The 17,492-nt window shown below is 34.6% G+C and overlaps 2 protein-coding genes and 1 pseudogene across 4 annotated transcripts in view; 2 read left to right on the top strand and 1 right to left on the bottom strand.

Moving 5' to 3' along the window:
* The first annotated feature begins 522 nt into the window (after positions 1-522).
* On the top strand, positions 523-8,610 carry LOC123202124 (probable LRR receptor-like serine/threonine-protein kinase At1g06840). 3 transcript variants are annotated; one of them, XM_044617877.1, is made up of 20 exons: positions 523-780; positions 1,362-1,515; positions 1,677-1,748; positions 1,866-1,937; positions 2,760-2,903; positions 3,000-3,071; positions 3,205-3,276; positions 3,478-3,552; positions 3,921-3,989; positions 4,105-4,173; positions 4,516-4,587; positions 4,697-4,783; positions 4,993-5,061; positions 6,102-6,604; positions 6,709-6,870; positions 6,970-7,253; positions 7,378-7,429; positions 7,495-7,745; positions 7,877-8,011; positions 8,096-8,610. In XM_044617877.1, the coding sequence occupies exons 1-20, from the start codon at positions 687-689 to the stop codon at positions 8,444-8,446; spliced, it is 2,859 nt and encodes a 952-aa protein (XP_044473812.1). In that variant the 5' UTR covers positions 523-686; the 3' UTR covers positions 8,447-8,610. The 3 variants fall into 3 exon arrangements, with proteins under 3 accessions (XP_044473812.1, XP_044473814.1, XP_044473813.1); XM_044617878.1 differs by having other exon boundaries at positions 720-780; positions 1,330-1,515; XM_044617879.1 differs by lacking the exons at positions 2,760-2,903; positions 3,000-3,071; positions 3,205-3,276 and having other exon boundaries at positions 526-780.
* Positions 8,611-9,678: 1,068 nt separating this feature from the next.
* LOC123202243 lies at positions 9,679-11,606 on the bottom strand (annotated as a pseudogene).
* Positions 11,607-14,820: 3,214 nt separating this feature from the next.
* LOC123202242 (probable LRR receptor-like serine/threonine-protein kinase At1g06840) overlaps positions 14,821-17,492 on the top strand; it is a 30,107-nt gene continuing 27,435 nt past the window's right edge. The window contains exons 1-2 of the mRNA XM_044618069.1: positions 14,821-14,827; positions 15,200-15,345. Of these exons, the coding sequence (XP_044474004.1) occupies positions 14,821-14,827; positions 15,200-15,345 (153 nt within the window). The remainder of the gene's footprint in view (positions 14,828-15,199; positions 15,346-17,492) is intronic.

Here is a 17,492-nt window from a genome sequence, read left to right as displayed (position 1 = left end):
GGATAAATATCACTCCAAGAAAACTTGAAGCAATTACATCTTGTATCTATCACTCTCAAGAGCGTGAATAGATATTTCATCCCCGTAATAGTGAGAAGCTACAAATTGATCTTCCTATACTTCTCTGCGTCAACAAGGAAAAGCTATCTTCCACTATAATAAACATTAAGATTTCTTATCGCTGCTACTATAACCTTACATATAAGACGACAACATTTTATCAGAAACTTATTTTTTGTTGGTCTGTGTTGATCTGTTTTCTTTAGCTTTCATGGACCATAGGGCTGCTTGACTTCATTTGGTTGAGTTTTTACGCTCCCAGCTCCAAGGTTTCGGATCCACATATTTCATTTGTTTCTTGTCAAGTAAGATATTATCTTCGGGTGTTTTAAGGTATTTTTTTTGCAATAAATTTTATAGTTCCACTTGTGGCTAGATTTATCTTTTTGTTTTTGAACTCAAGAAGAAGAAAAGTCAACTAATGATCGCCATTCGCCAAGTAAGTCTATAAGACTAGCATTTTGATAGAAAATTTGAATTCATTGTTCCCGTTCCCCTTTCATCATGCTTCATGATCTTCTGGGGTTTAAATGCACATTCTTTTGTGGGAATCAAATATTCTGTTAATTCCAAATTATCACTGACACATGCAATTTCTGCTCTTGGTAGCTTTTTAGGGTATCAAGATGATGGGGACGAGATTTTGTGGATTTCTTTATGTGGCATCTTATGGTTACTTGGTGGTTTTTGCAGTTGCTCAGATTACAGATCCTTCAGAAGGTGATTCTTGCTGCAATTTAAGTTTTTTTTTTTTTTCCATTTTCTTCATATCTCTCACTACCAAGTTTTCATATGTAGCTTTTCTCATCTACAAGTTCTTAATAAATTTATAACATCTATCTGCTTTTGAACTTTTCTGCGCTAAATTCCACATTATATCCTGAATACCAGATGATTTCTGCTGCCTAATTTGCCATCAGTGTAAAGTCAGTCAAGTGTTTGAAGTCATACAAATAAACCGAAGGAACTAAAATACACCAAACAGCCCACCTGGTTTCCAAGCATCCCACCAGTTGTAAAGTACAATTTTTGATCACAAGGTGCATCATTTGTGCACATACATTTCATAGTTTGTGAGATACATTTACATAAATGATCTGCCTCATCATGTTCTGCCTATTCTTGAACTATCTTGTTTTTGAAAAAAATTCTACAGCAAGGGACTGATGAGGTCTTGAATTTAGGTGTTGGGTTGTATGTATCTTTTCTACATTTTCAGAGGGTTTAGCATTAAAAGATAATTACTTCCTTATCCCCTGATTGTTGTAGAGGTATCTATATTTGCTAATGCCCATTTGCAGTCAGTGCATTGGTAGCAGTCCGGAGCAGATTAATCGATCCTATGGACAGTCTCATAAACTGGAACCAGGAAGATCCATGCCTATCAAATTGGACTGGAGTTCTTTGTTTTGACTCGATTAACGGGACAGATGGTTACCTGCATGTTCAGGAGCTGTATGTCCTTCCAATACCCCTTTTTACCTCTTTCATGTTTGCTATTACTTGGAATTTCCTGATGTTAGTCATGCTCTTAGTTGCCTATATTCTGGCTTGCCGAATCTTCATATTCTAAAGATGTGACAGTTAATGATTCTAAATTTTTATCTTTGATACAGGCGGCTGCTGAACATGAATCTTTCAGGATCATTAGCACCTGAGCTTGGACTATTATCTCATCTTCAAATTTTGTGAGACATAAAATTCAAAGAAGTTGATATCTTAAGAAAATGAGATTTTATCTTATATCTTCCAAGTTAATCATGCAGTTTTGCCAAAAGATTTTTTCATTTATTGTCTGCTGGCAGGGATTTCATGTGGAATGATCTGACAGGAAGCATACCAAAGGAGATAGGGAATATGTCATCTTTATCACACTTGTAAGTTGTAGATGCAGGTGTTCATAAAATTATTTATATCCAAATAAGGCAAAGGACTACTTCGCAACCAAGTTTTAGCTCAATCTTAATAATACACCCATGACAGATTAAAAACTTAAACACTTACCCATCTCTAAACTGTTTATGAAATTTTCTATTAAATATAAAGGTAAGATTGTTATTTAATAATAATATTTAAAAATATATAATTTCATTTCATTTGCCCCCTCAAATTTTAAAATTAAACATTTAACCCCCATACCTGAACTTTGAAAAGTGACTCGCCCCCCCCAAATCTCTAAGTTTTTTTTCACCCCTCCCTCCGACCACTGACGATCGGCATGACACATTGCTAGACGACACTCATTATCCTTCACTTGACGACAAAGCGTTGTCCATTCTCTAGACGATGCTCTTTGTCCATATCAAAACGACTCCATCTTGTTCCTTCATTGTTGGTCCACCGTTCGCCAAAGAAAATGGTTGAATTTCAAGTTTGGTATCTTAGGGGGGAAAAGTAAATTTTTTAGAACTTAATCAAAGAGGGAAATGTTAGTTTTTCAAATTAAGAGGGGGAAATTAGATGTAATTTTAATTATTTTAATGTTACTGATAAAATAACGATTTTACCTCTTAATCTAAACAAAAAATTTTTTGTGTATCCTAACAGATTAAAACTGTAATAGGTATTTGGATTTTTCATTTGTCACGGATATATATTTGTCATTTCATCAAAACTTGGGTGGAAAATTGTCCTTTTCCCATCCAAATATGATGTTGTTAGAGAATACTATACTTTGTATGATGTACATGCTTGCGCAGACTCTTGAATGGAAACAGATTATCAGGATCTTTACCAGAAGAGCTAGGCAAACTTTCAAACCTGGATAGACTCCAAGTAGACGTCAACAGTATCTCGGGCACAATACCAAAATCCTTTGCTAACTTGAGCAGAGTGAAACACCTGTAAGTGGATTTTTGATCCAAAGGATTGTACCATGCAGCAAGGCAGTTATATTTCTTCCCCTCATTTTGTCTTCTGATGTATCTTAAATATTGCAGTCACTTGAACAACAACTCAATTGTTGGTCAACTTCCACCTGAGCTTTCCAGATTTTCCGAACTTCTTCATTTGTGAGTTTATAAAAAAGATTTTGTTTTTATCATATATTTTCTGCAGTATTGTTTTCGTTTGGACTGTTTCTCTGTACTAAAAGCTGTTATCTGGTCATGAATGATATGTGTTTGATTAAACACATGCTTGCAGGCTTGTGGATAATAATAACTTGACCGGATATCTCCCACTAGAATACTCAGAGATGCCAGCTTTGCGCATACTGTATGTTAGTCTGCCCCATACTGTCACAATTTTTATTTTTACTTGACCTTAACTATTCCTACATATCTGCTTGATTGTATTTGCTTAATTGATGGTATGAATTAAGGGCATTCTAAATGGGGTTAGGTTTACTGGCAACTTGGTTTATCAGATTGCAAATTATTTTACTGATTATATTTTTCTTCTTTTTTCCCTCTGCAGTCAACTTGATAACAACAACTTTGCTGGTGCAGAAATTCCACGCATGTATGGAAACTTTCGCAACTTATTAAAACTGTAAGGGCAACTGCAATCACACTCTTCTACTGAACAATTATGTGTATTGTTTGGCCTTGAGATCTATATTTTTTAACATACCAGTGATTGTATAATTCTAGTCATAAAGCACCTAAGAGGAGTTTCTATGAACTGATTATATAGCAGGATCCACTAAAAGTTACTTCAGTTTGAGTTTGAAACCTGAAGTACCTGTGCAATGCTCATGTCGTGGCCACGGTTGATATTGAGAACATAGATGCTTCAGGTTGCAAATATCACTACTTGGTCACTATTGTTGGAAGCATCAAAATGATAGTTTGTTTTGCCATACATCAAAGAATAGGCTATGCTGATGCTGCTTTACTTTTCTCTCCCGAAATTGGCAGAAGTCTTAGAGATTGCAGCTTGCAGGGAGCTGTTCCTGATCTTAGCAGGATTTCAAGGTTTTACTATCTGTAAGTTTGAGTATTGTTCTAATTTTGTATCAGATTTTTTGTAATTCTCTTCCAGTAGGTTGCATTAGCTCTTGCAGAAATTCAACTTTTATATTTTTTACTGGACTTGTGACAGGGATCTTAGCAGGAATCAACTCACTGGACACATACCATCAGATAAGCTTTCTGATTTTGTGAGAAATATGTATGTAATGGCGTGTAAACTTGTCACTTTTTTTTTTCTCAACGTCCTAGTTCATAGCCCAACCTACTGTCAAAACATCATGTACTTTGAATGCATAGTCCATCATAGTTTTTTTTTTGGGTTTTGCAATCTAAAACATATCTTAACAGTTTAAAACCTCATAAACTATTTAACCAGTTTTATCATAGTATGTCCAAAAACAATGTGGGATGTCTATACATACCCAACATTTCTCCCTTGTTTAGTGTGGGATTTGCCTATAGGTGTGTTTTTACAATTTTGTTCAAAATAGATAACTAAAATGGAGAGGATGTCAGAGTAATTTTATTTTTGCCATATCAGTGATCTGTCAGAAAACAATCTTACTGGATCCATCCCAGAAAGTTTTGCAGAGCTTCCTTTTCTTCAGAGACTGTGAGATCATATATACTTCTAACTTTTCCTTGTCATTTCCAATGAATTATTATGTCCATGATCTTTTTAAGCACTTTGGATAAGATTTTCAAATTATCTTCTACTTCAGGTCACTTGAGAACAACTTTTTGAATGGTTCCATCACAGCTAGCATATGGCAGAAGAAGCCCATCAGTTCAAATGATAGATTGTCACTGTAAGATCTCAAAAATGAAACCTTTTTCATTTGCTGTTATGCTTCACTAATTCCTGGATGTCTCATCGACAACTTATTATTCTGAAATATGAATTAAGTGTTCTCATTTGTTAATTTTTTTTGGAGTTAGCTTCATTGGTTTTGTTAGCCTGGCTCTGTAAAACATATCTATTGCCTGTCATTTATCTTTGTTCCCATTCAAAATGCAGTGATCTGCGGAACAATTCATTCTCAAGCATTTTAGGAGATCTAAATCCTCCAAACAATGTCAGAGTCAGGTATGTTGTTTTCTTATTAGGAAAATGTTGCTAGTCAATTACACTATGAATGAGGATGTTACGAAAACTAAAAGAACAAACAGCAAAAATGCACAAATACTCAATACAAGAACACAAGTATTTACTTCAGAAACACAATACAGAAAAACCATGCATAAATAATGGAGAAAATTTCACTATGAATGAACAAGAGATTTCTATGCTCTCTCTTTCTGAGCTCATAATCTTAGTGTACTCTAATTGTGGCACACACTCTCACTTACATTACATACTCTTGAATATAACTTTGGTGTACAAACTCTAGTTGACAGTTATTTGACACGTATACTTATTGGTCGCATTTCCATAATATGGCATACATGTAGTATAGTAGGTCACTCCAATCCATAAGTCATACCCATTATGTTTGATTAGACTAACTAGCAAATAAGATCCTAACCCCTACTAGAATTCAAGTCACCACTTGAATTCAATCGTGATGGACTATGTCTAAAATAAATAATACCTTAACAATGGGTCAAGCTATTTAACCGGATTATTACAAATGACATCAGAACACTGGAGAGATGTTAAGTATGTATGCGATGATAAAAGAGGATTGGTATCAGCGCATGGAAGATATGATAGGTATGTATGGGATGATAATAGAAGATTAGTTAAATAACTTACTCCTTAGCCACGGATGCTAGGTCTGTATGAAATGATAAGAGAAGACCGGTGTAAAAGTACAAGAAAAATGTTGGAGTCTTTATAGGATGATAAGAGAAGATTTGTTATGTAGTTTATGAATTTCTTAAATGTCAAATGCAAAACCAGGCCTGTGTCCAAAAGGGACAATATCTTGATAGTGAGTCAAGTTATTGCCCCAAGATGTTATATGTTTATTATATTTTTCCTCTTTACTACTTGATTTTCTACTATCTTCCGGTTATTCTGGTCATCATGAAAACTACAAATACTGTAATATTGGAAAAGCTGATCTGCATATTGCTCCTTAAGTTTGCCATTCATTTCTTATCATTTTATCTGTTTATGTTAAGGCTTGGCGGCAATCCTATCTGCACAAATGCAAATATACCAAACATAGGCCAATTTTGTGATTCTCAAACAGAAGATGATGGGAAACCTGCAATACCGACCAATTCAAAGTGTCCTACTCATGAATGTCCCCTGGATAATTTCTACAAATATGAGCCAGCATCTGGTGATTTATGTGCCTGTGCAGCACCTTTGCGAATTGGATACCGGCTAAAAAGTCCAAGTTTCTATTATTTCCCTCCATATGCCAACAATTTTTCAGCATATGTAACTACTTCTCTCAACTTAAGCTTATATCAACTATCAATTGATTCGTTTGTTTGGGAGAAAGGACCTCGTCTAAGGATGTATTTGAAGCTGTTTCCTCCAGCCAACACAACTATGTTTAATTCAAGTAAGGTGTACCGAATTGGACGCATATTTACATCCTGGGCATTTTCTGGTAATGAACTATTTGGACCATATGAGCTGCTCAACGTCACTCTCCTTGGACCTTATGCCAGTAGTAATTACCTAAGCTTGCCATTGCTCTTTAATTTGTTCTAATGAAACTGTTTATCTGCATGCTGCAATTTGTAAATGCTCTCTTGATTTTTACTTATGATTCAGTGATTCCTGTGACAAGAAGGACTAGTAGTATTAGTGAAGGCGTCTTGGCAGCAATTTTAGTTGGAGCCATTGCCAGTGCTGTGTCAATAACTGCAACTCTAACATTCCTGGTGACAAGAAGACATGCCAGAAGTCAGCAATCAATGTCAAGAAGGCGTTTATGTGAGCTTTCTTATACAACTACCTATGATTTATTTTTGCAAGATCTTCCATATTAGCATACCACTGGGAAAGAAGTGTGAACTTCCTTACGCTTTGCAGCCAGAAAAATTTCAACGAAAATTGATGGAGTGAAGGCCTTCAGGTTCAAGGATTTGGCATCGGCAACTGACAACTTTAACAGCTCAACTCAAGTTGGTCAAGGAGGTTATGGAAGGGTTTATAGAGGAGTTTTATCTGACAATACAATTGTCGCCATAAAACGTGCAGAAATAGGATCTTTACAGGGCCAAAAGGAATTCTTGACAGAGATAAAATTATTGTCAAGATTACATCACCGGAACCTGGTTGCTTTGTTGGGCTATTGTGATGAAGAAGAGGAGCAGGTATGGTCTTGTAGATGCCAAGACATCTGATTTGTGAATATTTTACCCAAGAAAAAAAAAGTCTAAACAAATTTGTTGAATCACAGATATGAACCATCTGCTTGTGTTCTTGGTACTTATGCAGATGCTGGTGTATGAGTACATGCCTAATGGCACCTTGAGACACTGGCTTTCTGGTATGAAACCCCTTCTATTTGTTCTTTTCCTGGCTTAAAATTTTGATGGTGAAATTTAAATGTAGGTAAAGATAAGGCATGCCTCAATTTCAGTATGAGGGTCCTCATTGCATTACATGCAGCTAAAGGGATTCTTTACCTCCATACTGAAGCAAACCCGCCTGTGTTCCATCGAGATATCAAAGCCAGCAACATACTTCTGGACTCCAAGCTTATTGCTAAAGTTGCTGATTTCGGACTCTCGCGGCTTGCTCCAGCCCTGGATGATCAAGGAACCATAGCAACTCATGTCTCCACGATTGTCAAAGGAACACCAGTAAGTTTGAATGTATAAAACTTTGCTCATTCACATGTTCCAGGATAATAAAGGTTCACAAAATTAACTTTCTCAACAAATATCCAGCTTCATAACAAGTACACACATATCCAATGATCATATACATGCAGGGCTACCTTGATCCAGAATACCTTTTAACTCATAAGTTGACAGACAAAAGTGATGTTTATAGCCTCGGAGTTGTATTCCTGGAGCTTTTGACTGGCATGGAACCAATATCACATGGAAAAAACATAGTTCGCGAGGTACTTTCTCACACAGAAAACTCTTTCTTGAATATCTATTCTCTGTTGCATTTTTTCTTATGAGAAAACAAAACCTATATCCAGGTGAATGCAGCTTGTGAATCGGGCTTGATGCTCTCCGTCATAGACAATAGAATGGGACCCTGCCCATCTGAGTGCTTGGAGAGGTTTGTAGCTTTGGCCCTCAATTGTTGCCATGACAAGACAGAACGTCGGCCATCCATGTTGGATGTAGCAAGGGAGCTGGAAAACATACTGAAGATGATGCCAGAAACTGATGCAACATTTTCTGAATCCACCTCCATACATTCTACCAGTAAATCAACATCAGAATCAGCTTCTTCATCGTTAATGACAAGGGATCAATATTTTCCATCTGATATATCAGGCAGTGATCTTGAGAGTGGTGTCATTCCCACCATTTCCCCTCGTTAACACCTAGAAAAGGAGTTTTAATTTGGTTTTTCATGTGCCGTAGTGCTGTAGTAGTGGTAGTTTGAAGTCTTACTATTTAAGTATGGAACTCTTTAGAAAAGGTAAATGTAAGGTGGGATTCAATATGAGCTAAGCCTAGAGTTGGCTCAAGCTCAAACTTATTTGAGCTAGAGTATAGTATTATCAAATGATCATCGGTAAAGTAAACAATATCGTTAAAATGATGAATAATATCGTCGAATAAAAACACAAGGTGCTCTCAAATTGAATTGAAACCCCAGGTCAAGGTCATTACATTAATAGTATTCACATCATTTCGAATTTAATCAATCCCTAGTTAAAAGAACTTTGAAGGATGGAAACATATTAAAATCCTTGAACTATTTGTGGAAATTTGTATTTATGATTAAATTATTGAATTATTATGGTGTGTATATACTTCTATTTTTAATCCTAGATTTAGTTAAAGGTCCCGTTTATGGGTTGATTGGTTTAACCGATTATTCAAATCGATGATATCAACATAATATTAACATAACAATTGGCATAATTAAAATTTTAAAATAAATTTTAGTCAAATGACATCAACATGAGTTGAACACTCCTGCCTTTTCAAGTTAACCTTTAGGAGTGAATTTGACATTAGATTAAATTTAAGTCAAGTCAATTTAGACCTCAATCTTACATTTCATAAGTGAGAGAAATAATTTACAATTATCTCAGAGTTAAGAATGCGTATTAGAATTTACATTTGTCTCATGTAATCAAATTGTTAAGTTGAGGGATAGATTTGAGATGAGTTGAATTCGAAAAATTATTAATTTAGTTTAACTTGAATTTAAAATGATCAATTTAAGATTATATTAGCTTATTTAAATAGTAAGAGAATAAGAAGAATTGTAAATTAAAAAAATAGAGAAAAATTGTAGAAGAAGTTGCAAGAATAGTCGGCGAAGTGAACTTCAATTAAAGCTAAGCTAAATAACGATTCGAAATTAGTTTGAATTAAATCCACCTTTAGTTAGACTATTGTAGAATATTTTATGTTGATATTAAAATAGTGATAAACTGTGTCATTGAATTTGTATTACACCAACTCTTGTAACATTTTTTAATATATAAAAATAAAAATTGATGTGAAATATCCAATGAGTCTTGTATTATCACCCAAAATGATGTGAAATATCCAAACATATTCTACATCTCTCTCGTGACCAAAAAGCAGTGAAGATTCACATGCCCCTTGGTATCCATTTCCAACCTCTATCTGCAACTAGTGAAGATTCACTGTTCCAAGCATGACTTTGTCTTTGAATTCTGCATAAATTTCATGCTAAATCAAGACACAAATTGGTGGAGAATTAGAAGGCTCTACTGATGAGTCTAAAATAAGACAAAACTAGTGATTTTAAACCTATAAAAGGTATACACAAGGCTGAACCTTAAAAGTGGGTTAGCTTGAGATCTTGTGTGGGCAGTTTCATTGTGCCAGATTCAGAAGCCCACGACACAATACACATACACAAGTGATCAATGTGTGTGTGTGTGTGTGTGTGTGTGTGTGACAAAATACACATACACAACCAGCAATTTCAAACCTATAAAAGGTTATACAAAGGTTGAACCTTGTGTTTATGTGTAACCAACAATTTTAAACTAGTGATTGTAAACCAATAAAAGGTTTTACACAAGGCTGAACCTTGAGTGTGCATGTGTGTGTGTGTGCATGTGTCTGTGTGCGTCACTATTATTCTTGAGAAGGTTATACACAAGGCTGGACCTTGAGTGTGTGGGTGCATGCACGCACCTCACTCTCATTCTTAGAGATCTTAAGCTTTTAGATTTTGGTTTTCCCTCCTCAAGGACGTATAGTTATCTCAATGGGACATGGCTGCACTGGTGACACCACTGCTTATTCTCTATGACAGGAACCCATCTCCAGAAGTTCCAGATAAAGAGTTCTTCAACCGGAGTTGCTCAAAATAGAAGACTCTAACAGCCATATGTACTGAGAGCCTATATGAACTTGCAGAGCTTCTTACACTCATGTTCAGTCAGCGTTGAATGAGCCCGAAAGAGAATATGAAAAACATCGACCAATGTTAAAGTTGAAAAGGAGAAAGCAAATAAACAAAATAGCTCACTCTAGCAACACCAGTCATACTAATTAAGACTTGATAGGCATCTCAAAGAAAAATACATCATATATCTTCAGTTAAGAGGAATCATCAAGGCAACTTTCCAGGGTTTACTCAAGATTTTAGAATCATGAATCTTGAATGTCTTACCTTCAAATATTTGTTAACTACTCTGCAAAGCCTGTCATCAATAATTCAAGCATAATTAGGCAATATCTCAATCATAGCAATGAATTTTTGTAAACTTAACTAAGGATCAGGAGTAATCTCTGTTGGATATGCATGGCCTTCCTACTTTCAACAAAGAACCATGGCCTGAAGAACCAAAGCCTTCCAATTCATAACCACATTCTTCATTTTCTTCATCTTCAATCCGCTGCAAGAAATTAACTAGTATTCGATGGGTAGTGTCAACATCAAATAATGAATCACCAACCTAGATGGATGGTATAAAAAGATCATCAAGTGAAACCATTTCCAATCAAAAAGCGATCCTCTTTTACAGTTCAAGCTTGTAGGAAATGCTCGTTTCTACCATGATTGTCGTTTTTAGAATCCCAAAAAGAAAATTCTATAGAGTGGAAGAGCTTTTTTCAATTGGCAGAAGATTTACAAGAGTTTCCACTGTAGTTCTCTGGTCATTTTCTACTGTTGTAGGGCTCGATTTCAACCTTGCTAGATACCAAATTCGAATTTCGACATCTTCCAATACCCTGTAATGCATTAAAGACGTAGTAATGCTATCTAGTCAAACAGCTAAGCTTCCCCTGGCACAGATAACTCTGATAATACTCAATCTCAAGTAGTGAGAGATTCTCAATCCATCAATCAAGGCACCCAACAGTGAAATTAGCGGATTCACCACCACAATCAAACTAAGACCAACCTGATGCCAGTTGCTACTTGAAAGCATTCATGGCAATAGCCTCCACACATTTCTTCATAATCCCCACCTCATCTAGCAAGGAAGGTAGCATCTCACATGTAGAAAGGACTTCTATTGACATTTTTAGACATCTCATACAGTGTTGGCAACAAAAGTTGTCGACTCTTCCTAACCAAGCAGGTTGCACAAAAAACCCAACTAATAATAATATTCTACTCTTACTCGCCCCTCAATTCAACCACTCTGAACCCGTTCATTTTAGATCTTGAAAGCCTTTCTTTTCAAGTCTCAGCATAACCAAAGCGATAACAGAAACACAGACTCTGAACAAAAATACTATGAACAAGTACAAAAACCCTTTTTTTTTTAACTTTTTGTGAAGCCTAAAAAAGGGAAATTAATTAAAATAGGCACCGAATTTGCTAAGTAAACTTTTTTCGGCAAGATTTTTCAACTTTTACCTTTTTAAGTAAATGGCATTTTTCATTTCAAAAATACCCTTCATCATATTTCTTTCTATTTACAACAGTTTTCACAGATTAAGTTCTTATATTTCAGAGTATATAGATTAAACTTAATTTTTCTATAATGAATAAGATTTACAAATGAAAAAAAAAATTAATTTTTTATATAATAATTGATATTTCTATACCTTTATACTTATACAAAATGATGGACATAACTAAAACAGGATGTGTGTGGGTTGTGTCGGGTGAGAAAGGGTGCGCATCTCTTTGAAATAATGCAAAAATGAGTGAAAAGGGGGTGCTTTCTCGAAACGGTGCATTTTTCTGAACAACTACAAAAGTGTAAAGGGGTGCATGAAAATGCAAAGAGGTACGTGAAAGTCTGAAAGGATGCGTAAAAATATAATGGGGGTGCATCAACTCTGAAGGGGTACATGTAATCACAAAGGGTGCATCAACTCCGAAGAGGTGCGTGAAATTGGAAAAGGGTGTGTCATTCTCTCTAGGGGTGCGTGCATGCATGCATGAACAATTTAAATTGTTGATACATCTGTTGTAATGAAAACACTTTCATTAAAAAATTAATTCATTAAACTAGAAGAGAATTCATTTCTTTCATTAATATTTAGATGGCGGTAGATTTAGGATAGATGAAAGTATTTACTACAATATTTATAAAACAATTATTTACTTGTTCCAGAAAGAACTCTTTCCTATTATTGCATACACATCTCTTTCTTTAGTTATTTTCATTATTCCAAATTTGTTTCATTCTAAACCAACCCCATATTTCTGCTTCTTGAATCCATTGATCAGAAAAAATGGTAGGAGTGATGTTCATGCTTGGATTTAGTGGGCAATGGCATAGTAAAGGTGGTAATAATTTAAAATATATTGGTGGAGTTCAAAAATTATTTTCAGCCAATAGAAGAATCAAATATGACAGATTTGTAGAAGGAGTATGTTCTCGTTTGGATATCAATCAAAGTTATAATGAGATAAAAATTTATATGTCAAATCCAACAGAGTTTAGTGATTTGCCTTATTTATTAAAAGATGATTATAATATTCGAATGATGATGCAGCTATGTAAGTCACACAAAAGGTCTCCTTTATTTCTTGAAGTGGTGATACAACAAATTGAATTTCGAACCTTTATACAACAAATATATTAGTGATACACCAGAACAAGAGATTCGTCAAGGGATTCATCAAAATCTATCAACTAAAGTATATTCCATGGATAACATATATAGACAACCAAAAAGTGTACCAAAAAATAGCAAGGTAAATATAAACCATGATCATGACGGTATTGAGAATGATGTTGGTTGGAATCCTCTGTCTCAAGACTAGGCACCTGGTGAAAGAGGCCCAGAACCGTATTGGGTACACCCGAAGGCTACTATCAAATAGATGATTTACTAACAAATGATATTTACTTCCAAGAAAAAGATGAATATTATGGTTGTGATGATGAGGGCGATAGGGATTATAATGGAGGCAGTGATATTAGTGGTGCTAAAATGGGTTATGATGTTATTGATGATGCAAGGGTTGGTATGTCAGTGATAATGCCTAAAAGTTTAGTTGACATTGCTCCACTGTATTATGGTTCTAATCCATTTTTTGGCGGTCCAGAACCCTACCGAGATATTGAAAATGAGGGAATTGAAATTCATATAGCTATACCATAAAATAGCAGATTCAAAGTGACAGACCAATTTGCATCTAAACAAGTTTTAATAGATACATTATATAGAGATACATTAGAAAATGGTTATCAATTCAAGGTTTCGAGTTCAAATAAAAAGAGATGGGATATAAAGTGTGTGCATCAACAATGCAAATGGAAAGCAGGAGGGGTGAAGTTAAGTAACAGTAATATATTTGTGTTGCAAAAGTTAGGAACACATACTTGTTCTTGCGATGTCATAAGACCTTATCATAGGCAAGCAGAAAAAATGATACTTAGAAAAATATTACAAACGTTATTTATTACAAGTGACCATGTGTATAAGCCAAAAGATATTATAACATATATGGCAGATAGGTATCGAATTGATATATCTTATGTACAAGTTTGACGTGCAAAGAATCGGGCATTGAATGAGATAAGAGGTTGACCTGAGGAGTTATTCAGACTATTACCGATATTTTGTTATAACTTTCAACAATAAAACCCTAGCACTATTACACAAATAGACACTGACTCGGATAATCAGTTTCAATTTGTCTTTATGGCTTTATAATACTCCATTAGAGCATTTCGTGAGTATTGTCGTTATGTTATTGTATTGACAAGGCGTTCTTAAAAGGTCAATATTGGGGTACGCTTTTTTTTTGCAATGGGTAAGGATGGAAACAATCAAATTTATCCGCTAGCTTTTGGAGTTGGAAGAAACGATTACTTGGACCTTGTTTCTTCGAGAGTTACACAGATGTATTAGGGATCTTTCAAATGTAGCAATCATCTCAAATAGGCATCATGTTATCACTTGTTGCGTGAGAGAAGTGTTTCTGAATGCACATCATAGTTAGTATAACCATCATATAAAGAGGAATATACAGAGTCAGTACAAGCAAACAAAATATATAGAAGGATTATTTTGGAGAGCAGCAAAGGCTTATCGAACAGGCGATTTTAAAGAGGCTTTGTATATGATTAAAGTTGAAAACTCCACTACAACAGCTTATTTGAAAGGAACCGACTATGCACGATGGGCTCGTGCTCACTTTCTCAGTATCTAATATAATATTATGACCACAAATATTGTTGAGTCATTTAATGCTTTGGCATGACACATATGCAAGTTGCCAATGATGATACTCATTTTATTTCTATATTCAACTTTACAAAAATAGTTTTATACTTGTCGCAATATGGCAGGTACAATTATTTGTGAGTGCAAATAATTTGATACTTGTATGAATTCATAAATTACTAATATTTCAGTATTTGTGCAATCATGCAATACTTGTACTCATCCTCTAACTTCATGGGCTAAAGAAAAGTTGGCTAATCATATCCGTAAATCAACCAATATGATTGTCAAACCAATAAACATTTACAGATATGAAGTGCATTGTTCTAACAGACTAGTTGCTAAAGTAAATCTTTCAATAAAAGAATGTAGTTACAAGAAATTTCAACTATCACAAATAGTATGCACACATGTCTTAGCAATTGCCAGATTTCAAAACCTTTCAAATTGTTATCTATGGGTGAATAAGTATTACTCAAATGAATATTGGAAAATAGTTTATAGGGAGAGTGCAAAACCGTTGGGCAATCCATCGGAATGGATGCAACCTAAAGAAATACATATAGTTTATCCACCACAGATGGAACATGGACGTTCTAGTCATCGTTCTGAACATAATAGGAGATTGTCTAAAGGGGAAGAAGTACGTCAAGTAGAATGCAGTAGATGTCATCAAAAAGGGCATACACATTTAGTTTGTACAAATCCATTACCTTATGTTCCAACATCTTCATCAGGTATCGGTTCATCAGGAAGAATATAATTTAAGATAATGCAAATCAGATATTTTAGTGGAGATTATTAACTTAGATATATTGTTTTTGTATTTGCTTTCTTTTAATGTTCAACTACTTCTGCATCTGGTATATGTTGACTGTCTTGAAAACGATTGCAAATTTTTCTCTATGGAGAAAAATGGTCGATATTGGTTTAGAATGTTGCTAGTTTGCCTCTTTCATTGTCTTACCCCATACTGATTCATTTTTATTAGAATAAAACTTAAGCATGCAACTTGAGCATGAAAAGCAAATTTGAGACGTATAAGTTGCAAAAAAACTCCAGTTAAGACGTTTAGCCTATAACGTAATCATCAAAGTAAACTAACAATAAAGGCAAAACTATTTAGTAATCATAATCTGTTTGATTTATACATTGGTTTAAAAAATTTCGACAGTATTTTCTTTATAATTCTAACAGTTCCCTACCTATATAAACCAAAATCAAAGATACAACACTCCAATATATATATATATATATATTGAGGATCAATCGACCTGATTGTGCCCAAACATTAAACAAATAAAAAATTAATTTAGGATATGCATCTAATCAACCCATGCCTAAACCTCAACCAACCAATACAAAATAAATATGCAAATTTTTCATAATATACATAAGTTTAAGTATAATACGAAAAATCATGAAGAATGTGAATTGTCGCCATGCTTCCATATCTTTGATGCAACAATGCAACACATGTAGGAAGCATTTTTTGCATGAAAATCAAAATCATGTCTAGTGGCAAAATACTTTAAAATATATAATGAGAATATCCAGCAATCACTGGAGGCAAGGCCTTGTTGGGGTACATCCACACATCTTATAATCGTCAATGGCTCTAATTTTGGTTGAAGACCACAGGACTCCTAATAATTTGCTGCACTGATAATAGATGGAAGATAAAGATAACGTGTCATCGCCTGAGTGAACTTTTTTGTAAAGTCAAAAAATGCTCTAGATGAGTCATACACTGTCAAAGTCCATACATTTAAGTCCAAATGTACAGCAACAATGGAAAGAATATTATACCATCAATATCATTATGACTAATATGCCTAATAAAATAATATATCAATATCAATTTATTCCTTCGATCCATATGAGCCCATGAAATATAACCTCGATCTAAGTTTAGATCATTTATTCCTTCGATCAGATCTAATAATAAACGTGACCACTGAAAATTATCGAATCCACATTTTCTCCAATCCCTTACTTCATGTAGTAACCACCTATCGAAAGACGTATCCACACAAGTCCTTTTAGCTGATGGAAACGTATGTTGTAATACCACTAAATAACTATCAATGTGTTAAAGGAACAATATTATAAATATAGTGAGAAAGCATTGCTAAATAAAAATATGATGTCAAAATGATCTCATGTGTGAGTTCAAAAGTATATACCTGATCCAACAGCCATTGATTATCTTCACATAGTGGCTTCCACCATTGATTTTTAACACATGGTTCGTACAAATAAGTGACTATTGTTACCTCTTCGGGAGTGTCCCCGTACCATTGCAAATATTCAAACATGTTATTTTCTTCTCCCTTTGGATGCGATGGCTGAAAAACCTCTTATGCATAACGTTGTTTGAAAGGATCAGCGTATAGGCTTTGAAATGATTTACCCTTCTTGACAATTCTTCCTCGTCATGTCCTATGAGTACTCGAACACTATTGTATTAGAGTTTCATTTGTGACATTAGTTGATTGCTAGATACCTGCATCATCATTACCAGAGAACTCAATCACTACTTCTATTGACTCATCTTGGAATTAGAAAAAAGAATAGTATTGAAGACAAAATTAATCATTTATTTAAAAATATAACAACAGATTCTAAATAATTAATAATATGATTAAAAGACTTACCTCTTCACTAGGGGTTGCATGGTACCTACGTTAAAGCTCTATAAATTTGGCTTCAATCGATGCTTGACATACTTCAAGTATCGTTTGATACTCGTAGATGTTTCCAAGTCGTTCGTCAACTTTTTGTATGAAC

This window comes from Mangifera indica, chromosome 18 (genome assembly GCF_011075055.1).
Source record: "Mangifera indica cultivar Alphonso chromosome 18, CATAS_Mindica_2.1, whole genome shotgun sequence".
Classification (NCBI taxonomy): Eukaryota; Viridiplantae; Streptophyta; class Magnoliopsida; order Sapindales; family Anacardiaceae; genus Mangifera; species Mangifera indica.
This window is presented reverse-complemented; position numbering and strand designations above follow the sequence as displayed.